The sequence below is a fragment of the Penicillium maclennaniae genome (genome assembly GCF_028827695.1).
Source record: "Penicillium maclennaniae strain IBT 15551 chromosome Unknown utg000002l:1.0-2354659.0:1.0-2356205.0, whole genome shotgun sequence".
Lineage (NCBI taxonomy): Eukaryota > Fungi > Ascomycota > Eurotiomycetes > Eurotiales > Aspergillaceae > Penicillium > Penicillium maclennaniae.
The window spans coordinates 852531-878953 of NW_026623214.1; the positions used below are offsets into that span (position 1 = coordinate 852531).

General features: G+C 48.6%; 6 protein-coding genes across 6 annotated transcripts; 4 read left to right on the forward strand and 2 right to left on the reverse strand.

The window, feature by feature from the left end:
* On the forward strand, positions 1-1670 carry N7477_001541 (homeobox domain-containing protein; the record flags this gene model as incomplete). Its single annotated transcript, XM_056963204.1, has 4 exons — positions 1-369; positions 443-564; positions 621-1261; positions 1321-1670. The coding sequence occupies 4 exons, from the start codon at positions 1-3 to the stop codon at positions 1668-1670; spliced, it is 1482 nt and encodes a 493-aa protein (XP_056826123.1).
* A 5580-nt stretch (positions 1671-7250) lies between these two features.
* N7477_001542 (purple acid phosphatase family protein) lies at positions 7251-8958 on the forward strand (the record flags this gene model as incomplete). The annotated part of the gene is made up of 4 exons (XM_056963205.1): positions 7251-7803; positions 7865-8047; positions 8113-8454; positions 8516-8958. 4 exons carry the CDS (start codon positions 7251-7253, stop codon positions 8956-8958), a joined length of 1521 nt encoding a protein of 506 aa, XP_056826124.1.
* A 765-nt stretch (positions 8959-9723) lies between these two features.
* On the reverse strand, positions 9724-11384 carry N7477_001543 (glycoside hydrolase family 76 protein; the record flags this gene model as incomplete). The annotated part of the gene is made up of 4 exons (XM_056963206.1): positions 9724-10341; positions 10427-10882; positions 10940-11184; positions 11285-11384. The coding sequence occupies 4 exons, from the start codon at positions 11382-11384 to the stop codon at positions 9724-9726; spliced, it is 1419 nt and encodes a 472-aa protein (XP_056826125.1).
* A 1583-nt stretch (positions 11385-12967) lies between these two features.
* Positions 12968-19282, reverse strand: N7477_001544 (uncharacterized protein; the record flags this gene model as incomplete). The annotated part of the gene is made up of 4 exons (XM_056963207.1): positions 12968-18051; positions 18109-18384; positions 18447-18780; positions 18833-19282. 4 exons carry the CDS (start codon positions 19280-19282, stop codon positions 12968-12970), a joined length of 6144 nt encoding a protein of 2047 aa, XP_056826126.1.
* A 4510-nt stretch (positions 19283-23792) lies between these two features.
* On the forward strand, positions 23793-24265 carry N7477_001545 (aegerolysin type hemolysin; the record flags this gene model as incomplete). Its single annotated transcript, XM_056963208.1, has 3 exons — positions 23793-23890; positions 23942-24099; positions 24177-24265. 3 exons carry the CDS (start codon positions 23793-23795, stop codon positions 24263-24265), a joined length of 345 nt encoding a protein of 114 aa, XP_056826127.1.
* A 1007-nt stretch (positions 24266-25272) lies between these two features.
* Positions 25273-26325, forward strand: N7477_001546 (ankyrin repeat domain-containing protein; the record flags this gene model as incomplete). The annotated part of the gene is made up of 2 exons (XM_056963209.1): positions 25273-25572; positions 25630-26325. The coding sequence occupies 2 exons, from the start codon at positions 25273-25275 to the stop codon at positions 26323-26325; spliced, it is 996 nt and encodes a 331-aa protein (XP_056826128.1).
* Positions 26326-26423: the final 98 nt, after the last annotated feature.

Here is a 26423-nt window from a genome sequence, read left to right on the forward strand (position 1 = left end):
ATGCAGCGCGCTGGTTTCAAAGCTGAGAATGCTTCGACTACTCCGGTGCCTGTGAGCACCGCGGCATCCGGGGCGTATTTTGGGAGAGAGATCTCCCATCAGCGACCTGGCATCAAGAGGGACGACATGTTACCCCGAGTGAAGCTGGAAATTCCCGGTCTTAATGACGCGAACTTCGCGATGGCAAGGCCGCACCTCGGTGCTAGTCACCTCGGAGATTCGACGAATGATTCGATGAGCCTTGACGAAAAGGACAGCCATGACCACGAGTCTACTGTTAGTCCGACGGATGAGAAAGAAGGAACGACCGGTCCCGATGATATTCAAACGTCGCCGTCGCTGGAGAAAAAAAAAGATGAAGCGATTCCGGTAGGACTTCGAGAATTCTTCGTTCCAACTTCATGCCAGAGCTGACTCGGTATTCAGTTTGACACATAATCAGACTCGATTCTTAATGAGCGAATTTACTCGTCAGGCTCATCCAGACGCTGCTCATCGAGAGCGCTTGTCTAAGGAAATTCCCGGATTGACGCCTCGGCAAGTGCAAGTGTGGTTCCAGAACAGGTAGGCCTTGAAAGTCACCACGGATAAGGAAGGTCTCGTCTAACAATGACTCCCAGACGGGCGAAGTTGAAGCGTCTGACCACAAACGATCGCGAAAGAATGCTAAAGTCAAGGGCGCTTCCCGATGATTTCGACACGACGAAAGTGTTGAGGACACCGTTCGAGAACAGGTCGACAGGGCAGACACCTATTGCCTCCCCTCAAGACTATGGAGCGCCAAATCCAGATTTTGCAGCCCTGAGGGGGCTTCGCACTGACTTTGTTCAGCGTCCGAATGAAGATGACTATCTTGTCTCGCCTCTCAGCTCTGCATCGACCGCAGGAACCTACATGTCCTCTGCTGGGCAGGGACGGAATGATGGACTCTCATCGCAAAACATGATGTACGGCCGACCTGCTGCTTCTGCGTCCATGTCCGATCTACAAAGAACCATCCGCAGCGACTACTCCATTACCAGATCAAGCAGTTTGTCCGAGTCGTCCGCACAGCCCCCATCGTTCCACCATGGGATGCAACTCCCCAGTCGATACGGCGCTCCCAGTCAGCCCGGTCTCCCTTACGGACAGCAACCGTACGGGGTTCCTCAACATCACAGCAGAATGATGCCGGCATATGACCAGCACCACCCGTTTGAGGGTTCAGTGTCACCAACAGACTCACAAGGAACACAGATGCCCTACGACATGAGCACCCTAGGTTTGTCCTTTCGCCCATATATCTTCCACAGCAAGTCCTAACAAATCGAATCCATGCAGGCACGCAACCTCAAAGCTACCAGTCACAGCTAGCCATGTCGACACAAAAGGACTACAGCGGATTGGGAATGAACACGCATATTTCCCCCCACGCACGACCGATGTCCACCCTGCAAGGCATCCCCGTCTCCGCAGCCCAAGAATACCGCCCCTATCCCTACGGCGCCACTTCCATCCCATACACCCATAGCAATAATGCATCATCCATAAGTCTGCCCTCAACCTTCGCCCCGTCCGACTCAGAAACCGGGGCCCAGGACCACATGCAACAGAACCCTCAAACCCTCGAGTCCCTTCGGGGCAAATTCGGCAACCCATCCTTCAACTACGCAGGCTACATCCAACAATAAAAATGCATTTGACCGGACCATGACCAAAACAACTCTGCAAGTCACCATATATCAAAATCCGGCCTTCTCTCCTCCAACCAATCAGTAATCCCTGATCTGTGCTTCCTTGCCCTCGGTTCAGCTCGCGGGCGCATCCATACCAGCGTGTTTTAATTCTAATACTTTGACAGCGCCTAGCTATATCTTTTTTTTTCCATCTTCATTTTCTTTTCTCTCCTGTCTATATTGTGTGTCCATTGCCAAGTTGTTTTTGTTATACTTTCCGCATATCAAGGTCATTTAGGTGGTCCACCATCCGCCACGGGTTTGCAAGGTTGTTCTGTTCTCTTATCTTTACCATGGGGGTCCAGCGTCTTCTGTTATTTACATTTGGACCATCGTCGATGTTTTGTCTCTGCAATGCGGAAGTTTGGTTCCAAATGTCATTGCAATCCGTTGCTGCTTTCTAGATCGAGAGCGGCACGTGATTTGTTGTGGATATGATCGACGCAGCTATTGCCTGTCTGGGTTCAGGAAAACTCCGAAGTTTACCCTGATGTCTTACTTCCATCTACTCCAATTTACACTGTAATTTGGCAAATCTGAGCCAGAAGAAATGAGACTTCTCATATTGATTGCGCAGTTGTAGTATGTATGTGCATAGAATCCCCTATTTCGATAGTGTCAGACAACTTGCTAGCTCGAATACTCGCGTAGATACTGAGACATATGTTTATCGGCGGATAGGGTGATCAAAATAGACTCGTCGATCTCGAAAATTATCGCCGGGCAAGAACCCAAAATAAGAGGGTAAATCCCTACCCGAAACCTAGTCGCTCTGCAAGTTTCAGAAACAAAAGATCGCTGCCTAAATCGAAGATGCCGTATGATTATTGCTCACCCGCCCGGGTGAAAATGAGACCCCACCCGGAATTCCCAAAGTCCCTCATTATCAATATCAAGATTTTCCGTTCACGAGACCCATCTTCTCAGCTAGGTCAAGCATATGATAATTTAAAAATGTCGGATATCCCAAACTCTAGCCCCCTTTGATCACAGTCTAACCGACCTTGGTTCCAACGCCGCAAAGGCGGCGTCGGGTTCCGTCCGACTTTCATTAGGCCTGTAGATAGGAGGTAGTCTCGTGTCATCCCTTGTGAGAAATCATCACAAAGCGTAGAGTTGACCAGAAGCGCCGTCCATTTGCAAACCATAGATCGTTCTTATCGTCCGGGAAAGAGAGCATGACGATCATATATCTGATCCAAACATCCGATAACATTACGTGCGATGACTTGAAGCCAAGGTCTAAGAAAGTTCTGACATCAACCCAGCGGTGGATTGGCTGGTTAGTAGACACAGACATGCTCAAATTTATAGTAGGTCTAGTATTGCTGCTTGCAGCCATGTTCGCACTTTTATGCCCAATTCCAGGCACAACGCCGCTGTATGAAGGCTCTGTTCCACTGATGTTTGTTTTCTTCACATGCGAGGAGTGGTCTAGTGCCAGTCTCAAAATTGAATGGAATTCCTGATTTAGCCTCATCAATGCTGGTTGCAGTGGGGCTTTTATCCGAGATATGGTCTGTTGACTTTCATGTGTACTACTTCAAGTTCCACCTTTAGAAACTACTCTTGAGAGATATAACTCATATTATAATACTCATATCTAGTAAGCGATTGAACACAGGCGAGAGAATAGAGTTACGGAGTTTGTTCGGCGTCTCTAATCTATGGCCAAGCGAGGTTATATTGAGGTAAATCATTGAATTGCTGATCATGGCATTTGACTGACCCCTTCAAGCCAGAGTCCTATAAATTAGTTCCCTTCCAAAATTGACCAAGCTACTTTGCGTTGTGCTCTTTGGGTCCTTCAGTAAGTCTCCTTGCACCCACCGCACTCTGGGTTCCTCAACATGCCCGCTCGGCATGCAGCCATCATAATTTCTACATTAAACGGCTACCCTTCTGGGTCTCAGTGCTTGTCATTATATCCATTGGACGTATCTCAGGAATTTCAGACGTACAAGAACATCCCAGCCGTATTGCTTGGGCTCTGATCATTGAGCTTTGCGTGTTCAAGCAGTCAGCCGCCATGTAACCATGATAGAGAGGACTAAAAACCCCATTTTCACATCACTTCATCCATGTTGGCGATATTTTTATCTGGCCTGCTTGTGAATCTCCAGCCTGCTTGCGAGGAGATAAGATAGAATTTAATTAGGAGCCTGTTCCTCACATGTAAGCACCTGGGCTTCGTGTTAATAAAAAATGAATAGCCATAATTAAATGGTCATGATAACCGCACTCATCACATGATCATTGATTTCCTTTGGTCCAAGGTCCGCCTCATGGGCGACGATTTCCCAGATACCTTAGAGGGGTACGTGGTAGCAAGGATACGGGGAGAATTCTCATTTGACACCATTTTGTAGAGGTACAGCAATGATAGGTCTTCCCAGTCCTTTTCCAGGTGCTCAGACACATGCAGAAAAGGGTGCCCGCATGAAAGCCCTTCGAAATAGAAGATGTAGTTTCGCCAATTTCAAAAGTGGAAATCGCTAGCTCAGAATAATCACAGCCAAAAATCACATGAACACGATTCTTTTCTGAGCGAACAATGAGTTGAACAAGGCAGCAATATTTGGTCGCTCATTCAAATTCCTTGAGCTTTTCGCGGAATGAGCTATTTATTAGACTAGCGATTCCGTGCCATTCTCCTTATGGATAAAATATAATTTAACGCGGAGGTACTGAAGTCGGCAACATCAAGGCTCTTGCGAATTTCATAACACAGGAGCTAGGTAGGCGCTGAGCTTCTGAGATTACATGGATAATGTTGAATTATCGCGAATTATCACTGTGGCAAGCAGCGAAGTAGTCTCGAGATCTCTTAAGGCCCTAAAATTTGCGCAGCAAGCCTCACCGGAATATCTGGAAGTCCGGAAATTGTTCCATGATTTTGAGGTGACGACCATCAGACGACTGGTCTCAAGCAGACTTTCGGACCGCCGTGAGCTGAATTATGATGTCAACCAATAAGGTTTGATGACATGTAAGGTTATGTGCATTAGCTTTGCCGGTCTCAATCGAAACTGGAGTTGCCCTCAACCCTTGGCATCACTTTCCGCTGGTTGCAGATCTCATTAAATTTGAGGTTAGAATGTATTTCGGCCACAACGCGTAGAAAGGACACTGGATAGAGCTATTTTCGTCCTTTGAAAGGCCAAGACGATTGAGACGTCAAATTTCGTGAATTGATCATCACTGCGACGAATGTATAGTTCGGCTGGGCCTTTTGAATTTCTTCACTAGGTCGATCTTTGCCGAATCAAGCTGAAGCAACATTCAGTTCAACTCTCAGTGTTAGTTAATAGCCGCGACATTGGGTCTATGTAAGAGAACCTTAAACTATATGCGATCAAAGCTTTCCTGCCCTATGGTGGAGGCATTTCCCCGACTAACTGCAATTCAATGAAAAAAAATTTGTTTTATATCCTGTATTCAGACTCGCTCTTGGGTAACTTGCATTCTAACCGTTACGTTTCATATACAAATCCGCCAAGTGAGTATGCAATTATAAAGGAACCTAGCGTGAAACGAGCTTATTGATACAAAGTGCCTGTCACTGAAGTTACAAAAGTAGCATATGGAAGCATGATCGCTTTTCAAGCTTGCCCCACCAATGCTTTAAGCCTTTGCAGCTCGCGGCGCAGCTACCCTTGCTGTTATCAGGAATGGCAATTGTTCAAAATAGAGGGTTTGCTTCAGATCCCGATAGCGCTCAGAATCTAACTGTGTGTTCAGGTGTCTAACGGTAACAGGCTGGAAGAAAGGATCAACCCGAGATATAACCTACCGATTGAGCCTGGACACTTTTCTTCGCTGTGTGCCACGTTACTTGTAAGGGTGTAAGAGTTACATTTATGTTCTGTTGAAGCGCTGCGTCATTTAGACTCGCGCGAATTTCCAGCTCTCCAAATTTCCGATCAAGATCTCTGCGCTTTGTATGGATCAGCATCTTCATGACCGAAAACTTCGGTACATCAGTGTCCATTTTGCCTTGTGAGGTTCTGCTTCGGCCATAGAATACGAGAAGTACGCCAAAATTCTTCTGCCGCACAGCCAATCCGCGCCGCATAGGATCAACGCCATTACCTCGATGATATTGCCAATGGTGACCTGATTAAGGACTTGAAGTCCCACAATGGCTGGAACAGAACCCATTAAAAATAGGGTTGTCAGTTTTTGAGCAACACTCTTGTGATTTGGGGAAACATAATCCATGCATTTCTATTTTTTTTGGCATTGCTTGAAAAATGTGGTCGTATTTTGGATAATTGATTTGCATCAGTCATACCAGCCGCCGCAATCTGAAGATACCTCGCAAATCTCGCGCTAACAGACCGCCTGGGCGATTTTGTATTCGCTGGCGGACATGTGCGGAAAGAAAGTTGCACATCTCCAGGCCCGAAGTGATCTCGCGCCGCATTTTTGCTACCGCTGGATTATCAGCGGACAGTGTCTCTTAGGGTGTAATAGTATGATGTCTATAGTTAAAAGAGATAGCGTTTGCCTTTCTTGATTGAGAGGAAGAGGTTATGGAAGAAGAATTTTCAGTTAGAACGAAGAATCATTTTAGCGCTGCGATACCTTGAATCCCATTCAGTAATGATCCTCGATTTTCCTTGAGTGAGTTGAATTATTAATCAGATACACCATCATCCACCTGGCTCAGGGGTAAAGCTCATCTTCTTATTTGCAACGAGAAAGGTCATGAGCCATGGGTCTACATTTGGATGTACAACCACCGAGGCGGCAGACGAGAGAGCAGCCTTGCCACGATAAAAGCTGAGGTCTTGAATTAAATCGCATCCTCAGACCGGTGATCTCGAGTTGGGTATAGTTTCTTCGCATATTGTTGCTCGGGCATCTCATGGCCGCACGGCCACGGCACGCTGCTTAAATGGCCGTTTGAGACACAGCTTGGAAGAACAGTCTCGCCGAGTTACAACAGAACGCTTCCTATTCGATTATGCTTGCCAATATCTGATCAGACATTCAATAGAATTATATATAATTTCTGGCATCCAGTGGTAGGTCTTTGGCTGACATTGTGCATAAATACCTATACCAGCTATGCAGGGGTTCTGGGCGTTCTGGCGCGGACTGTGGATCAACGCCCGAGATTTCTCAGGGTTCATAGCCAGGTTTTAGAGCAACTTATCTTACATGCATGTTCTGCCATCAACCACGTTGTAGGGATGACTGGCTCTGAGTGAAGCCGAGGCCGGAGTCAGTGGGGCTGTCAGGGTCCATGCTTAGCCCCCACATGCCTAGCCAAAAGCTTCAGGGTCCTGACGTTCAATAAGACTGTTGGGAAAATTGAATGTTGCCGGATTTGTTCGGCAATAAAAGCTTAAAAGCCAGGTACAACCTTCTAGATGCAGAGAATGGTTCAAGCGGTGCATGAAAACTTGGAAGTCATGAAATTTTACCGATATTAGACCGACTAGGAATGGTTTACCCGGAGTAGATATAAAAGCCTGTGATGGGAAGTCCTGCTTCATTGTTCGTATCAATCTCAACGCAATCTTCAACATGGATCGTGGATGGACCAAGTCGATGCTGGTGGCTTTTGCTGCTTGCGCCTCGACCTCCATTGCTTCCCCCACCGAGTTCAAATGTACCCATAACTCCGCTCCGATGCAGGCCCATTTGGCCTACTCGGGAGACCGTGGTATGACTGTGAGTTGGAACACTTACTCCAAGCTGGATCATCCCTATGTTCGCTACGGTCGCCACCCCAATGCTCTTTGGCAGTGGGCCGAATCAGACGTTTCGGTCACCTATCCCACTTCGACCACCTATAACAACCATGTGAAGATTACTGGTCTGGAGCCGAACACTATGTACTATTATCAGCCGCAGTGTGGAAACTCCACCCAGATCTATACCATGAAGACCGCCCGTGTGCCTGGTGATAAGACCCCCTTCACCATCGCGGTTGGCGGTGATTTGGGCTTGATGGGTCCCGAGGGACTCACTACCACTACTGGTCCTAATGGAGGTAACGCACCTTTGGGTCCCAACGACAACAACACAATTCAGTCTTTGCAGTCTATGAAGTCAGAGTGGGAATTCTATTGGCACCGTAAGCTCTCCCTATGACAAGGCTGATCTCCCTTATATCATACTAATTGATTGCCTGACAGCTGGTGACATTGCCTACGCCGATTACTGGTTGAAGGAAGAAGCCCAAGGCTTCCTTCCTAACTTTACTGTCAGTGATGGACCGGCTCTGTATGAGTCTCTCTTGAATCAGTACTTCGATGAGATGATGGCCCTGACTGCCGATCGGCCGTACATGGTTGGACCTGGCAACCACGACTCGAACTGTAAGCGACTAAAATCTCTTCGAACCCTGTCTCTTGATTGTTTCGAATGCTCATCAAGTATCCAGGTGATAACGGCGGTACCACCGACAACGGCGTTTCTTACAACGTCAGCATTTGCCCCGTGGGCCAGACCAACTTCACGGGCTTCCGCAACCATTATCGCATGCCTAGCGATGTATCTGGTGGAGTCGGGAACTTCTGGTACTCCTTCGACCACGGCATGACTCACTTCATCCAATTGAACACCGAGACTGATATTGGTGATGGATTTGTTGGCCCTGACGAACCCGGTTCTTCGGAAGGCATGAACTCTGGTCCCTTTGGCTCTTACCCCAACGAGCAGATCGATTGGCTCAAGAAGGATTTAGCAAATGTGGACCGTGAGAAGACACCCTGGGTCATTGCTGGTAAGTAACTTTACTTCCATACCTGAGCAGACAAAAACGACTGACGGATCTCACCCTTAAGCCGTACATCGTCCTTGGTATGTGAGTGCCAAGAACAGCAGCTCCACGGTTTGTACCGAGTGCAAGGATGTCTTCGAACCTCTGCTTGTTCAGTACAACGTTGATCTGGTCATCCAAGCCCACACCCACTTCTACGAGCGCAATCAGCCTTTGAATGACTATGTCATTGATCCCGCCGGTCTTAACAACCCCTCATCTCCGTGGTACATTACCACCGCCGCCCCCGGCCACTACGACGGATTGGACAACTTTGTTTCACCTTTAAAGCCTTACGCTGTCTACGCTGAGGATACCGCTTACGGATGGAGCAAGATCACATTCCACAACTGCACTCACATGACTCATGAGTTCGTGTCTAGCAGCAACAACACTATTCTTGATACTGCCACTCTGTTCAAGGACCGCAAGTGCGGCTCTGAAAATGAGGCTCATGGCTGGTTCTGAGAGGCTGAACAACTTCAAATTCGACAAAATGCTCCCGTTTTCCTAAGTGTACTTTCTATTTGTTAAAGTAGAAGATGGTTTTCTGATAGACTCTTCATCAAATCAATGACAGTTTACTTTTCGATCATAATCTGTGCAATCATCAGGCTGGTACAAGTTTGACCCGATTGCCAACTCATCTTCTATACATCTGCTCTCTCCAAGACTGGCCGCGACACTGAAGCGGGGCTTATCTCATTCCGGAGAGACAATGACCTGGCATACTTTAGGGATATTTCTCAAAGGTAACACTTTATGTATGACAACGTACGAGCTACTTCCGAGTACATACAGCTTTTAGGTGCGGGAAAAGGGCACTCCTGTCCACTAAGGTGAACTGGAGCCACTGATTTTGTACAACCTATACACGCCGGCAGGTCGGTAGTTGGGCGGGTGACCACCTGTGAATTCCTGTTACGGTATGTTTGTTTGCGAAGCTTTGACTTGCGATCCTTATTTTCATCCAATCGATCTTTTCTTTACAATATATGTCCTTCCAAAAAGGCAAGCAGAGATCGACTCTCAGTTAAGTCTGTTCATGTGTGCCATGTTGGACGTATCATCTCGGTGGAGCCGAGTTGATCGTAGATATCATTGGGAGAGAAAATGTACAGAGAAGAAAACAAACGCCGACCCATGTCTGCTGGTACAAGAACTTGCAACTCCCAGATCCCAATCTTGGAAGTGTAGAACGCCAAAATCTGTTGGATGCCCAGGGCAGAAAGCTCAACCGCCCATTACAGTCCATCCCATCAAACCGACCCAGCCAATAACAAAAACTACAGCCAAGATCCCGGCACCGGCTTTATCAGCAGTGGTTATTGTCGGGAGGTTATCAGTGCTGCTGTGCGTATCGTTTGTGCCAGCTGTGGGGTTTCCAGTACTGTTCCCGCCAGTTGTCGAAGTGACCGGGGCAGAAGTTTCGAAGTTGATCAAGTTAGCGACAAAGATATTGGTGGCACTGATCTGCTCCTCCATACCAATCCATCCGTCGTAATTGGATTGGTACCAGCGCACACCACAGGTATTGTTGTTATGACCTGTACAAGACTTCGCAGCAGCCTGCGCTGAGGTTTGTAGCTTTGGCAAGATGGTATCAAAGGTAAAGGGCGCCACCAGAGCGGTGAATGAGAGCCACCCAGACACAAGTCCCTTGAAGAGGACTTCGTTGTTGTTGCATACCTCCGATGGTTCACACACGATCTCCTCCAAAATCCCGCCATTGCTAGCCGGAGCAAATTTGTCCAATGTCTGGTTCAATAGACCACTGACCGCTGTTTTCCATGTCGCTTGCTCGGTTCCATTTGTCTGGTAGAGCGCAATCGGGTTAGCGGTCTCCAATGGCTGTAATAAGGCACATGGAAAGGCCAAAGGGTGCTTCAAGGATAGTATCGAGGATGACAGAAGCGAAGGCATCCGATCGACTTACCGAGTTATACATGTATGAAGCGCCAATCAAGTATGTGCCATAATTGTATGACCACTGAGTGTTTCCTTGGGTGGTACAATCGTTCGTCATTTCGGTCGAGTCTGCCACGTTCCAAGTCGAGTTACTAACAAGAGGTGAGCTTACCGACCAGTCCCAGATTTTACGAGCCCAGTTGCCATATGTTTCTGAGCCAGTATAGCGATACAGGCGCGCGGAGAGTTGAAACAAGCCGCCATTCGAAATGGCATTTTTCATCGTATACCCTGACTCCCAGCTCCAAATCTGCCATCGCAATCCACCACCACATTTCGTGGTGTCCCACCGGGCAATCTGCGTGTTGAAAACACCCTGAGCAAGCGACAGCCATGAGTATCCCTCGCCAACAGTAGAGTCCGGGAATTGTATTTCGGCGGCGGTCATCGCTGCCAGGCCCCAGAACATTTGATCGTCGTTTCCCTGTAAGCATACTTCAGCAAATTAAAAGCATTATTGGTATGCAGCTAGATTTCTCACGAGGTAAGCGCTGTAGTTGCTGGGCATGTAATCGCATTCTCCTGCCTGCCATTCCAATCCCACACTCAGTTCGTCATTATAGGTGGTGTCGCCGGTGAAATGCCAATAGTGTAAAAGGGCCAAGAAAAGTGCGGCTCCTTCCCACCATTTCGTTGGGAAGGCTCCAGGGATTTGACCTGTTTCATTGCCATGATAGTATGTCATCATCGCATAGACAGACGTACTGGCGGCATTTTTAAGGGAATCTATAATCCAATTGCCAAGGGGTCAGCCCGCCAACGCCACCAATTGCCAAAAACGGCATGCCAGCATCTGCGATTCAAGCACATGGTCGATCTCACATACCCTGATCGGTGACATCAAGATCAATAGCATTGGCACGGTTGGTCAAAAGAAGTGTGACCAGCAGGCCCTTCCACAGAGACCGGACGCCTGGCACGTGCATCGTGACGGTGAAAGGCTTCCAGGCGGTGAAAGTGGGTCTGACGAAGATGGAGATTTGTCGAGAGTAACGCTGAATCCAGATCTGCTGTACAAATCTCTAATAGAAGAAGCCAGGGGACGCCATTAGGGACAGACGGCCATGAGCAAGTCGTGAACAGCGAGGGGAACCAGCGGAAGCCCCATCGTGCGCGAAAGGGAGTTTCATATAACGTCAGGAGTACGCGTAGGCATTTTGAAAAGCAAATAGGACAAGCGGGCGCCCCATTTCGCGCGATGGGGATTTTTAAATATAGCGTCAGAAGCATGCGTATTCATCGACGCTAGCGCCGGCATTGGGTGGTAAGGCGTCGAAACATTCATCCGAATGGTTGCGACTAGTGGGGCAATCCACCAAGCTCAACCAAGCATTTCTGTGTCTTTGCTCGAAGGCGCCTGATGCTGTTGATATGGAATCTGATAGGAATATCTAAGGCCCAGATTTACTGTTGTGATCCGCGCTGTGGAGGTCTTCGGATCTGTGGAGGACTAATGGCCCTGGCAGTATCGTGGGAGCATAGGAAATATGCCTCGAAACAAGTCGCCGCGGATCATCTTCCAACAGGAAACTCAACACGAGGAACTCAGTTAGAAGTGACCATAGGGTAAGATGCAGGCCTTCGATGCACTCTTTGCATGCTCTTCCTTCCCATTTCAAGTCAAATCTAATTTTCTTTGGCCCCCCACCGCTTCACGGAGGATGTCCCACTTACCTCCGGGCTATCGAAGGGTGACAGAAAGACTCGACCTTACGAAAGCCCCTAGCTCTTTTTCTGTCTTAGGCAGCCGGGTTAAACAAGCCACGATCCACTTGCCTTTCAGGGGCTGATGCCTCACCCCATGCCATTTCAGATTGTAATGACCTACTAAGCTACGTACACCAATGGCCTCTGTGCTCTAAGACAGCCCGAGTCTACGCTGAGGCTAACAGTCAATGATTGCCCGGGGAAAAACGCGGGTTGTATGCAAGTGTTATCTTCATTTCCCAGTTTGTTGGACTCAGAAATATCACCCACTCTACCCACGTGACTCGTATCTCCTTTTCCCCTTGAACGATTCCGCCGCATTCCGGAGCTTGAGGCGACGCACGCGGCATTTCGAAAAGGATGGGAGATCATCAGAATGTCCAATTGCCTAGTTGCAACATGAATGGTATTTTTGCATATTCTGACACTTTGCCATCATGTTTCTGAAAACAAGCCGAAGCATGCCCATCCGAATCATGCTACTTTGCCGATGAAGCCGACTAAAAGACCGCGGCCAACACTCGCACTTAAAATAGATTTGATGAATTTGATTTGCTTGTTCATGATGGCCAATTGTCGGAAGAGAAGCATGTAGTAGGTCGATCGAAATCTAGCCATCTATCGACGTGTATCTTACCTCGCCGACGATCTTATGTGAGGGATTATGCGAAGGTACCCTGGATGTGAAGACGGTATTAGAGCAGATAATGATGGAGTTCAATTTGTCAGGAAGATCAAAGGCAACGATTAAATCTCACAAAGTGAATGTACATGACTTTCTTGTCCACATATTTCATCACCGTCAAACAGCAATTGCCAGGCGCTCGTGGGAAAATGAGAGAAGGTCGTCACTGGCTTCAGCCTTGCCAGCCCCAAATGACTGCAAGTTCCACTTATCGACACCGTCCACTCCTTCGAGATCATTCGCGAATGTGCGGAACAGGTCATTGCTAAGTCGCTCGTATTCAGAATACTCCTTGGGCCAATCTCCGAGACGCTCGACAGCAAGTTTGAGCATGTGCAAGTGCTGCCGAACATGTTTTCCTTCTTCCCCGTTTTCACCTGGGCTGGAAGAAGACGAGGACGAGGACATGCCGGAGATAACCTCGACGTCCATCTCGGTCGGAGCAGCCGAGGACGGATCGATGAATACGCGCAGGGCGTTCTCATGCAGAGCGGCTGCTTTTCGATAGTAACGATAGGCCAGCTCGCGGCGACTCTTCTGGTTCTGGTAGCCTTGGGCGACGCTAGTGTACATTTGCGATAGCAGCACTGTCATCTCAACGGTACTCGGGTGGCGAGGTCCATGGACGCGTGCGCAATTGTACACGATATCCTCTGCGAGCCGGACGGATGCAGTGTAGTCACCGGTGAGGTAGCGTGTGATGACCAGCATGCGACCAAGAGCAAGGGTATACGCGTGTTGGGGTTGGGAAAGGGCATGAGTGTCCCGACTTTCCCACAGGGAACCGAGGACCCAGGCCAAGGTGTGGTAGTCATGCTGTTCATCGAGGACCTTGATCAGGCTATTTACGTGAGCCAGATCCAGCTGTGCGAGCTCGACATTGTGTGACTTGAAGTACGCCAGTGTATCACGCAATATAGTCGCCGACACACTAACCATGTACTTCTTGACTGAAGTCGTTAGGCCCGAGTCCAGGTCCCGGCCCGCGATAAGAAGACCCAGTTTGAAGACCAATTTAAGGGTTGCCTGCGCCGAAAGGCCGTGGTGGGCTTCGATAAACTTCATCGACACGAATGCGAGATGACAGGCGGACTGGTATTCCCCAGAGTCGAGCAGGAGGGCTGCCCGGTTGTAAGCGGCGATGGCCACTGAACGAATGAAGTCGCGCGAAGTGTGGGTGCTGAAATAGTCAAGAACTGTTTCGATAAAAACCTTCGCCTGGTGAAGGTCAATCTTCAGGCTGGAGCCCTGGGTCTTCAAGAAGAAGCTAGTATACTGGTCCACAACTTGACTGGCGGCGGACTGGCGGCCGCGACCGAGCAAGAACGCGTGCAGGTGAGCCACCGTGGTCGCAGTCTTCTGGAGGTTACAGGTCTCTGCTCCGATGACATTCCGGAACTGCTCAAAATACATGTACTCTGCAGTGAGGGCGGCATATATCTCGTTCATCGTTACCGAAGAATCCTCGAATTCTTGAAGGCTGTAATCGAGCTGGGCCAGGAAAACAAGGCCAAGTCGCTGACGCAAAGTCTCATTAAAACCAAAAGAGCTGGCATTGCTAGTGTCCCTGGTGATGATCTGGCGGTACAAATCGTGTGAGAGCTCCTTGGCTCGCTGTACCTGACCGGCCGCGATGTAGCTAGATGCAATGCTTTTGGCTGCTGCCGCCAGCTTGACGGAGGACCTCTCGGTCGACAACACCTGAGTCGTAGCTTCCTGTAACATGGAGAGAACAGTCTGTGAGTCCCCCTGTTTGGTTCGCAAAGAGACGATCTCTTCCATCTGAGAAAGGGCCTCCTCGTGAGCCCACCCGTAGCTGGAGCGGATGGACGTCAGGCGTTGAGAGCGAATAGAAACTACCTTCTGAAGCTCTTTGGCAGTCATGGTTTCCACTTTTGACGCGGTCAATGAGGCATTCTGCTGCTCGTAGATAGCATCCAAATTCTCGCGGATGCCGTGGCGGTCGATCTCAACATCGCTGGATTTAATCTGCAGAAGTTCTTCGTAGAGCTGGATTGCTTCGCCTTCATACTGCTTGGATTCTTGGCAGAGATTGGCCAGCGTCTTGGTCGCCTGAATGGTGATCGAAGAGCTGACGCCGAAGATGCTGGTGCACGCTTTGCGATATTGCACAGTCACATCGTGGATTGTTGAGGTTTCGCTATGAGCCTCACGCAGACAGTGCACATAGCGCTCATAAATAGTTTGGACGAACCCTGGATCCCGTAACTTTGGGCTAGTCTTTGGGCTCTGCAGGCTGTTAAACAGTACCCGGCACGGCTTCAACGCGTCCGCATATCGACCTTGCTTCAAATATTCTGTCGCCACGATGAGGAGTGGCTCGAACGCATCAGGGTGGCACGTTTCCGATCCCTTGTTTAAGCATTGGACGATCTGAGCATAATAATCGACTGCAATGGGAAGCGGTCGTGTCATCTCGGCCAACGTCCAGAGTTTCTGAATCACAGTTGGATGCTCTCTGCCGAATCTCTGAGTATAGTCATGCAGCATGTCTTGATGAATGCTGATGATCTTGTTGTTCTGGGAGGTCCGCTCGTACAGACGAAGCAGGCTCGATGTGACTTCCGTCAAGACTCGATCTTCACTCGCAGCTCGATCACGTCGAGCTGCTCGATAAATCCGAGTTCTAATATCCTCCTCCTTAATTGGGCGACGGCGGGAGCGGTAACAGCTAGCCAGGCGCTCAGCAAGCTTAAAGCAGTACTCAACATGCGCTGACGGTCTGGTCACGTCTTCAAGTGAAGGCGCAAATAACTCAGGCCAAAGGCTTCGCAATACACGTTTGAGCATGCTGGTTGCATCGCGCCACCGGTGCTGGGACAAGTACATTTCGACCAGCGTGGTGGTTGCCGTGGTGGACACCTGATCGACAATGGACGAGTTAAATACCATTTCATTGAGGCTCGACTCCGTCATGATAGATGTTGATGATTCAGACGACGAGCTGGCGGCCATTTGCATAAGTTCCTGGGACGTGGACTGGATGGTCTTTTCCAGCTCTTTGTGGATACTCTGGCTATTGGTGCTCTGTGCGCAGTGTTTGAAGACCTCAAGTGCCATCACGGACAAACCCACGGATTTCATCATTTGTCCAAGCTGCATGAAGTTGGACACCAACTCCTCTGCACTGGAAATGGTTTGCTCATGCTCTCCCCAAAAGCTGGCAAGAATCGAAGCCACTTCATTGTCTCGTTTTTGACCTTTGAGGAATTGGGCATACATGATGACGGCCCGCAACATCATGACCTTATGTTCAGTCGAGTGGCTCAGTCGATATTTCTGACTAGCCTTCTGCCAAAGCTCCACGTATGTGCGCTCGGCTTCTTCTACCCGACCCGCCGACATATGTTCTTCGGCATTGGCCATGAAAGTCTCCAAGTCAAGAGACCAGGTAATCAGCTCGTCAACTTCTTCTCCATCCAATATGAAACGGTTCCCTGTACTTGTTGTCGTATCTTTGCGGCCGTGTAGTTGAATCAACAACGAATCGTCCGTCTGCTGAGATCCGCTCCGCTTGTTGCTACTTTCGGTTGTAGATCCCTGCAGCAAAGCAGTGATTTCTTGTGCTTTGCTTTCTTCCTTCATAAGAGTATAGTGTTCGGACAATTGAGTCAACGTGGAGGTGACCTTTATGTTCGTTGCACCATAATGTGCCTTGTAGCATTCTATCAGCAGCTGGAGCATCTCAACCCTTTGGATCATAACTTCCGTCTTCGACTCCGTCATTTGATCTCTTGTGCATTCTAAGAAGAACTGCGTCATCTCCATAGTGATGAGGTGCCGAATAGACAACATCGTCTGACTGAGCTTTGCCGCATTGTAGAAGATCTGGCTGCTCTCAACAGGCAATGCGGTCTGGATCTTTCGGTAGAACATGGCCTGAGACAAAATGGCTTGCAAAGTGGCCGGATGGTCGTTGTTCAAGATTTGACGATAAAGTCGAGTCTGAATTCCGTGTATTGACCGAAGCGATGGAGTTGCCTTGCTCGCCCACACAGTCATCTCCAAAAGCGGTAAGGTGGGACTCGTTGGCCAGACAGATCGCAAGTTCTTTCCAGCAGTCGTGATCTCTTGATCGCTAGTACTTGCGAACGCAGTTTTGGCATAAGCCGCCCAGTAGCGAGTCGCGAAGTCCAGCAGAGGATGTTTCTCCAGCAGGTGTTCCGTCAGCCGCTCATCCAGTGGGGTGAGAGATAGGTCGTGGCTTTCTGACACACACTGCTTCGTGTAAAGCAGGAGTCTTTGCGCAAAGTCTGCATCCCTGTTTTTGATTGCCGGCAGGAACTTGCCTTTGGAGAAAGTATCCAGAATCGCAGTGCGCACCTGCCCATGCCTCAGATAGATCAGGTGATGATGGAAGAAGACAAGCGAGGCAACCGGCTTGAGCAGATGATACAAATCGATATCGCAATTTCCTGCGACAGCTGCTTTCTCGGTCTGAATGGAGAGAAGAGCAGCCAATTCCTGCTGGGTAAGAGGGCGATCTGCAGTGGCCAGCCAGATTAAGACCTTCTTCGTAGCCTCCTCAAGCTTAGAATGCAGGGTGTGTGCAACAAGATCGTTGATTGTGTTGCCCATCCGAACAATGCTATCTATGGATTTGGAAAGCGCAGCCTCGTTTGGTGGGTGTTCATCACGCAAACGTTTGGCAGTCAGTTTTGCCCACAAGAAAGAGCTTTCGGAGGCCTCCGTGATGCGGGCGACCATGACTTCCTGATCCTCGGCGGACATGGCATTGAACGCGTGGCTCTGATGGAGAATCTTACGAGTCACGGCTGCAACATCGTCGAAGGTGAGTTCCGACGTAATTCGGACAATTGTCTGAGAGGCAATAGAGTCCATCTTCTGTGACGCGAGTACCACCAGCTTCACGGTAGAGGCTTTGGCTGTAGCCTCATGGAGTCGGCGCAGTAAAGCTTTCTCTCCACAACTTGCCTCTTCCACGCCATCGACGACCAGAACCAGCTCTTTGGCACCCGCAACACTGGTACTGAGGGCATTCGCCAAAGCGTTCCACAAGAGATCATCATAAGAGGTTTCATCAACACATCGCTGGCTCTGATCATAGGTGCTGGCTAAGATCTGGTACAGCTGCAAGTTACCAATGCGATTGCTGAACATCTGGGACAAGATCATCTTCGCGACAGCGGACGGCGTTGTGTTTGCCGGAATTCGACCGTCTAGTGTAACAAATTAATAAAGCTGTGGGGTGGTAAACCGGAGACGCAAATTCTTACTGATAGGTGCTAGTATGGATGTGTATCTTGTTCCTCCGACAGGATGCTGCAGGTGGTCATTGACGACAGTCGACAGGACTGTCTTGCCAGAACCAGGTTTGCCGATGATGGAAAAGACTTGATGTTCCCCCTTCAAGAATTGCGTCAGGTATGGTTTTACCCACAAGCAGGTGGCTTCCTCTCGTTCCTGGGCCGAAGAAGCCGTTGCTTCAGTGGCATTGGCAAGGACAGGATCCTCCGGCTGCAGCCAGCCTTTCAAAGTGTTTACTTTGACAGCTACATTGCATCAGCCTATACTAAAAATACTGAGATCAAGGAAAGGATGTGCGCGAGTATACCTTTATCACCATCGAGACCTTCCCTTGCTAATTGATGACGCCACATGAGCTCTGAAACATACTCGCAACGGCCGCGAAAACTATCAATTGGACCAGGAAAAGTACTGTAGATGTCGATTGAGACTGACTGCGAGGCGAGCAGCGATTTGTGGAAGTGCGTAGCCACGCAGACAACGAGGGTGACCAGATCAGCTAGCGCCAGGATGAGTTGATCCTTGATATCAGGCGAGACCACAAAGAGCTCAGCACGATCCAATAAATTGCCGAGTCCAGCTGAGCAGCGATAGAAGAATCCAAAGAGGTCCATAAGTGCCGGGGCGTTTTCCTCTCCCAACTGTACCTCGATCAATAAACCGTCTCAATAGGCTTGGGTATCCTGGACGTACCTCGAGCAGGCTTGCGCAGTAGCAGTACGAGAGCTGAGCAGCGAGATGACTGTCACCTGCAAACTGCTCGATCCCCAAATCGAACGAGTGCACGCGCTCGACGAACAAGGCTGCCCATACAAGAGCCTTGTCGTAGCTACTTCCCTCAGGTGGCAGCTTTTTCATTCTCTCGCACCGAATCCACTCAAGCAGACTAGTATAGTCAATATCGGATACTCTGGAAGCCCCAATGTCGTCGCTGTCTCGGCGTGCAAGCGAGCGAACTACGTCAGCGAGTGTGGCATCCCCTCCACTGGATGTCTTCGTCGTCTGCTGGTATGGGTGACTGAAGCTTTTGGCCCCAGTGCCGGAGACAACTGCATGTTGCTCCATCAGATCTGACGTCCTTCGCAGACCGAGAAGGGAAGTGGAGGCCAGAGGAGACACGCCATGTTGGATGGAAGATGTCATGTTTTTGATTGATTGTTTGTTGTATTATGTCATCTTAAGATAATTGAGAAGTTGAATAATGTAAGAAGTTACGGTGATTAGACTAAGGGAAGAAGTGAATGTTTTTATATTTCATCGTGTGTCCTTTTTTCACCACTTATCCGTAACGCTTCCGCCGCTTCTGCTTGAAAGTCTACGACGTCAGCATGAGATATTGGCATATTGAAAAGATACCCCGCCGCCAGATAGTACTTTCCTCTCTGTCCATGGGAGAATTTTCTCCTTCGCCAATGACAGTGGCATCTCTAGTCCGGACCGCGGCGCTTCGTATGGAGTCTGCGGAGCTTTGAAACGCATTGTGTCATGTATGAGGATTCCAACAGACGCAAGCAATGTGTGGATGGGTATATTGGAGCTACGGCCAACGATATTGGAACTCCCATCGGGGAGGAAGCCCCCCCCTGTGTCAAAGTCGAGAACTGCGATAATATGGCCGCTGTTGAATTGAGTGCTATTTGACAATTGAAAGCAAGGCAGGTATTTTGCTAAGTTGGTCCAAATAGATGCTCAGCTCGGGGACTCTCAATTCCTTGTTATGCTAGCAGAAATTGACTTGCAATGCACACTAATGTCTGGATTGGGGTGAGGTAGACTGAGCTTACGAGCTTCGGTTATCAGAATAGTATCGGAATGTCCGGAACGCGTCCACTGATAGATTATTCGCACCCATGGGACATGGGTTTAGAATCCTCTGCATTCGGAAATTAGTTACGAAACAAATCGCCTGAAGTTGATCAACCCAGATCTACACTTTCGGTTAATATGAGCAATGATTTTCTCTTGACTTGCCTGTATACATATCAAGCCAAAGTTATGCTTCTTACCCAAATTGAATAAATCATTTCCGCTTATCAAACACAAAGTGTGAAGATACTCGTCTCTGGTTATTGTTTTTTGGCTCGGGAGGTCATCATGGTGGTCAAGACCCATGGAATTATTGATGGGTGGAGATCGGACGTGCCGAACCGAATGCTACTAATAATGGTCCCCCAATAGAAGACCATGAGCGGAAATGGAAATAGACTGCGAGCATCGCTTCCTTTGGATATCAGAAAATACGAAATTGCACTCGATAGCGCTTGTGTAAGGTGCGAGGTGAGAGCGGGGTAGATCCAGTCAAATTAGTTCCTGGTCAAGCTTTGACAGGGGGGGTCGGTGATTCACCACATCATTTTTCATCGTGATACGATCCATATGTGGAGACCGATGTTATATAGGGAAACATTATGACTATGCACAAGGTTGCGATCGGCGTCGTCTCGGGGATGTAGCAAGAATTTCCTTCTCACCTCGGAGTAAAGATAACATTGACTTTCTCATTTTATTAAGTATCTAATACAAAGGCAACAGTGACAGTGAAGTGACTGTTTAGATAGTCGGTAAATGCCGTACTTCATGAAGCTTCGAACCATAAACTAGCAAATGAGCCGACGAGCTCATATTACGAAAGAGGACTGTCCGCAGGTCTATCCTTAAGCGCTGCCGCATTCCACGAGAATATCGCATCGCCTCTTCCCTCAATTTTCCGTTGGAATCTATCAAGCCACACAAATTTCTTTTCGCCAAATTGTGTCAAAGTAACAGCGCACTGCAGGTCAGCGGAGCGGGCACGTCCTCGGAGACTCACTTCGTCTGCCTGTTGCGTTCAGTGAGTCGATGCAACCGCAAGTGCGGTCATAAGCGATACAAGAAGCAGCGGTGAAGGGGAAAGAAAGGCGAGCCGACTAAGTGGCTCATCATTGCGCCCACGCCGCAATTTCTGAAGCTGTACAAAAACTCATCCAAGCCGCATGCATCGATACTCGTCTGAATGAGTTCAATGCACATTGTCCTAGATAAGTTCTGGTGCAGGATCAAAGAAATGGATCTAGCGCGCTGTGGTGGTGATGAGTTCAGGCCATGCCAGAGAGCTTCATCGTCACGACTTAGTCATAAAGAGTGATTTCCCAACATACATGCCCAAGGCGATATGAGAAAAGTCTGGAATCATCAGGGCAAGACTTCAGGGCACATGCAGACAGTCAGTTAGGCGATTATGGCGAAACTTCCGTGAGAACTGCACATATGATTGAACAATCAAAGCAATATGCTCGTTTGTAGTGGAAAAGTGGCCTCCAAACTCCGAGACCCGTATCACTGGTCAACACCGAGCCACCCAAAGCAAGATCTTAATATTACAACAGCGATTTGCTCTCAGGTGGGATCAGACACACCATTCTTTTACTTTGTCGAGAATTACCACATCTTCATCATTTGTTTTTCACGTCAGATCTCACTCGATAAAGATAGCCGATAACTCATCCACAGTAGCACGTCCTACTCCTTTCCTGGCTGCTAGAAAGACCTAGAGTTTAAATCTGCAGATGTCAAAAAAGCCGAAGGTTCAAAAGGGGACTGTACTACCTGGACGCAAGGTACCCAAGCTCCAGCAACAAGATGCCTGGGTCTTTTTCCGATCAGTAAAGTTCTTTAAGCTACTCTCAAGCCGGTAAAATGACGTTCTGATTTAACCGCGCAGACATCGATCTTTTTCCTCCTCCGATTTAATTCTTCTGAATCCTCTTACAACCTCAGCAAGTCTTGACATTAGCTGCGACTGACCGTGGGTCTGCGTAAAACAAGATATCTATCCAGGACTCTAATAAGAGAAACCCTGTTCCCTACTTTGAAGACATCGATGCCTTGTTTGGTCTATTTGGCCCCACTTTGTGTGCAGTATAGCTGGCATCGAGAGTTGAATTGGTGGGTCTCTAGAGTTGACGCGTCGGCGCTAAACCTCTATTGAACCCAACTCTCGAACTCAGGTGACGAAAGAGTATTAGCGCGGTATGGTGGCCAAGCGAACTCAACAACTACAGGGTGACCAAGGAATAAATGTAGGTTTTCTCACCGCCTTCCTCTCATAATTATATACCGCCTTACGAAATTACTATATATGACGAAATCAGTATCTTTATTCTACAGCGTTGGCTGGCAATAAGTGGTATTTACATAAACTTAATATATTGGTTATTTACAAATTGCCAGCAGAATAATAGTGGAGACCTACATTTATTTCTTGGTCACCCTGTAATTCCTGGAGTCACTAGAATTGGCGCTAAGGCGCTAAACCACTTTAGAATCCAATTCTCGAACTCAGGTGACAAAGAAGGTTTAGTGCAGTATTGTGACCAACCCTTACGCAGACCAATTTTTCTTACCTTTACCCACACTTCGCAAATCATGAATCCTGGTCAATTTAGAGGATTGGAGATGCACGGACCTTGGCTGGCGCGCGTGGAAGAAGGTAAGACTGAAAGTAATGTGTATGCCAAGGTATTAAAGTGGATGCCGCCAGACTTGGATGCTAAGCCTAATATGGAAGGCGGTCACTCAAGTCTGGCGTCAGCTTTTCCAATTGTCGTGCTCAACTATCTCTTGAAACCCCCTTCAATCCAATTGTCGAGCTCAGGTGGCAAGAACGGCTTAGCGTGGTACAAACAGATGCCCTTACGCAAATACCATTCGCCGTTTGCCTGATCCTCGTGTATCGCCTTTAGACCCAGGCTCTCTATGCCAGACTTGAAAGCCAAGCCGAACTGGGAATACGGTTCCGGGAGTCGTAAAAGTCAGGCGTAATATACCAACTGTCGTGTTCAACTAATTCTTAGCGCCCAGTTCGTTGTGCAGTCTGCTTATATATTTCTGTGATTCACGCTTTGTTGTCTATGGTACTGAAATACACTTTACGTCTCATGCAGATAATGAGGAGCTAAGTCATCATTTTAGACTATTCATGGCATTTGCATCAGTCAAATGAGGCTTCAAATTTATCACAACATTCTTAATTTGATATTGAACGATGGAGAAGAAGAAAAACAACATACAACAGCAGGGATTCGCTGGTGGTCACCCACCCAACTACTAACCTGCCGGCGTGTGGCTTAAGTACGGCTGAGCGGACGGGAAGCCCTGTTCTCCACACCCTATGGTCGTATGTGGTGGAAAGTTAATTGCAAAGCATCTTGAAAGACAATCTCGTTGGTCAATAAAGAAGCTAGGGGGCGATCACCAGACCGGGTCAAGGCACGTGACACGATTGGCAACCAACGACACCATAGAAATACCGCCCAGTCTTTCCAAGGATTCTGAATATATAAGAAGAGAATGTAATTTGGGAAAGAGAGACTGAAATAAAAGGTCTCCCGCAAAGTATCCAAAGCCAAAGTCGAGTGTTTCCACGGATAGCCCTCTCATTGGCCAATGACATCACGAGACCGACCCCGGTATGACCACAGCATCCCATTGGGAATTGGCCTGATAGATGACATCGTCGAGTCATCACACGACACGCCGTCAGGCAATCCCCGCAACTCTCGGAATGCGGGGTAAATTCTTATAAAACCCGGCTGATTCACTCCCGTCTTGATGAGATCTCCCACCTTTCTTAAGGTTACATCAAACCCCTTCTAACAACTCATTTCACTTCACTATGAACGATTTCAACAACTACAACTCCCAATGGGTGTCATTCCACATCCGGGACCATCTGAAAGATGAGGTCTCCGTGCACCACACTGTGATTGAAGGGTACATTCAATGACTCCCCAGGTCATCCATACCACTACTGACAGTAAGCAGCGGGGAGTTCTACAACCCGGAAAACCGCCGCATGTCCCTGACCGAAGAAGAGGTCGACGAGATCAAGATCTCTGGCGGCGGAGTCGGGGAAATCGGAGCCCAGGGCCGCCGAGGCAGTGAAGGCCGTCTCGACCTTTTTCGTGGCGATGATAAGATTTGTGAGCTTCATTGGGAGAATCGTGGGGAGAGCATGCCAATCTGGTCGAGACAATTGATGAAAATGATAAATATAGAGTCGTGCATGGGGGATGGAGCCCAGAGGCTGGCCCTCTGGGACATGTCTACGTTGACATCACGGAGAGAGAAAAGAAGGCAAAGGAGTAGAGGATTGCGGATACAACAGGGGGGAGGGCTGGAATGGTTTCCGTCCTCCCCTACAACTTTTCTATTGTGCAACTGTGTTCTTCTGGAATTCTTGTCTAACATAATCACTCTTCAAAATGACAAAAAAACTTGAAAAGTCGAGATTGGTTTCCGAAAGAGGGGTGGTTGAATCTATCAAGTCAAGGTTTCGGGCTGAAAGGGAAGGTATTGGAGGATGGCAATAGCATCGCCCCTCTAGGATTTAAAAAGTTGCTCAGTAGCTCGGAACATGCCCAAATCTCTCGAATGAACAGAGCTCTTGCTGTGCGGTTTTTCCTGTGACCCGTCAGCAACTGATCACAAAGAGTAGGGGCCGAAGCGATGCGAACCGACTTTGTGATGAGAGGTACAACCCATCACCTTAGACTTACCATCCCGATTATCCCCTAGATCGGTGATACTCCCGGGGTCACAGTAGAAAGATCCTTGATGAATTTACAAGGAATGACTTTCTTTGTAGGAGACAGCGGGCTAATCCGTGTCAAGAGGAAAATTTTGTCATCAAAGCGAGACTGGAGTGACAATGCCTGTGGGGTAATTTACGGAGATTTGAAGTGAAGATCGAAGACGACATATCAGTCGCTCCTAGAATTAATCCCATCGACTGACACTTTGCCCCAGGCTCAAAGACTCGTTCTTTTAAGAATCATCGGGGCAATGTGGATGTGGGGAAAGACACCGATCCGCTACTGCAGCCAGGCGGGGTACAAGTGTGCCTCGACGTCCTGGTTGCTGCAAGCTTATTGCCATTGAGAACCTCCAAGTGTCGAAGCTGATGAGCTATGGGTACTGGGACCGATGTTTTTCTTATAACTAAGCTCCACCGCAAATAGAATAGGCTGCAACCTGCCAATAATGAGAAAATCCGACTAGCTCCTTGGCCCCGTATTCAGAGGCTCACAACGACTCGCAAAAAGAGCAACACGGCTTTCACGTTCCTCTTCTCGCATAACTAGTATATATCAACCATGACACTGGGGAAACTTCCAACCGAGATACTTCTCTTGCTCGCGTTCTATGTTGACTCTGAGGCGGATCTCTTTTTTCTCGCTCAAATCCACCCTCACTGGTACGAAACACTCATTCATTGCTTCTATCGACGGAATCCGCAATGTTACAACGGATCCGCCCTTTACGCCGCGGCTCAGAAAGGAAATATTTTAGCTTTCAAGAGATCACTCCTAGCTTGGACAGACGTCACGCAGTCCCCCGAGCTTCCAATTCGGGGTCAATACACGCCTCTATTCACAGCGGCGCATCATGGCCACGTCACTATAGTCTAAGCGATACTCGCTCATGGAGTCGATCCTAATAACCGCAACCAGCGGGAACGGACGGCATTGTATGGTGCTAGCATCCGTGGGCATATACATGTGGTAGAGGCACTTGTGGCTCACGAGCAGATTGACGTCGACGCGTATGACTCGGATGGCTATACTCCGATCTCAGTCGCCGCACGGAATGGCCATGTCGAGGTCGTGAAGATGTTGCTTGCCCGTGGCGCCAACCCCGGGCTAGTGCGAAGGAAGAATTCTCAGGTTACAACTCTCCATAGCGCGGTGGAGAGACAAAAGCCTGAATTGGTTCGTCTACTCGTCAATCGTGAAAACGTGGATCCAAATGCACTACATGCAAAGTCAACTCCCTTGGAATTAGCCGTTGACCGAAATAATGAAGAACTCGTTGAGACTTTGCTCACTGATCCGAGAGTGGACCCTGATCTCACGGGTCATTGTAACGTCCAGAAACTCCTTCTACGGGCAACGTTGAGAATTAACGCGGCAATAGTCAGAATGCTGCTTGCTACCAGGGGAAATAATGTTTACAAAGATCAGACGGGTTTTCCGCCCGCCATGTTGCTTGAAGTAAGCGCGGAGGCTCGGGAGAATCTCATTCGCGAGCGGAGGTGGCCTGGCTCAAAGTCTCTCAGTGGGCCCGAAAATACTGTAGAATTGATCAACGCCAGAGAGTCTCTGTCACAGCTTTTATCGCAGATAGAGATATTGGATTCATACATCTGACCGGGGGAGGGGGGGGAAATCGTGCACACTGATATGCCGCTCACATCAACGCCAACTACTCGAAACCCTTATTGTGTGTTGAAATCAACTTTAAATTT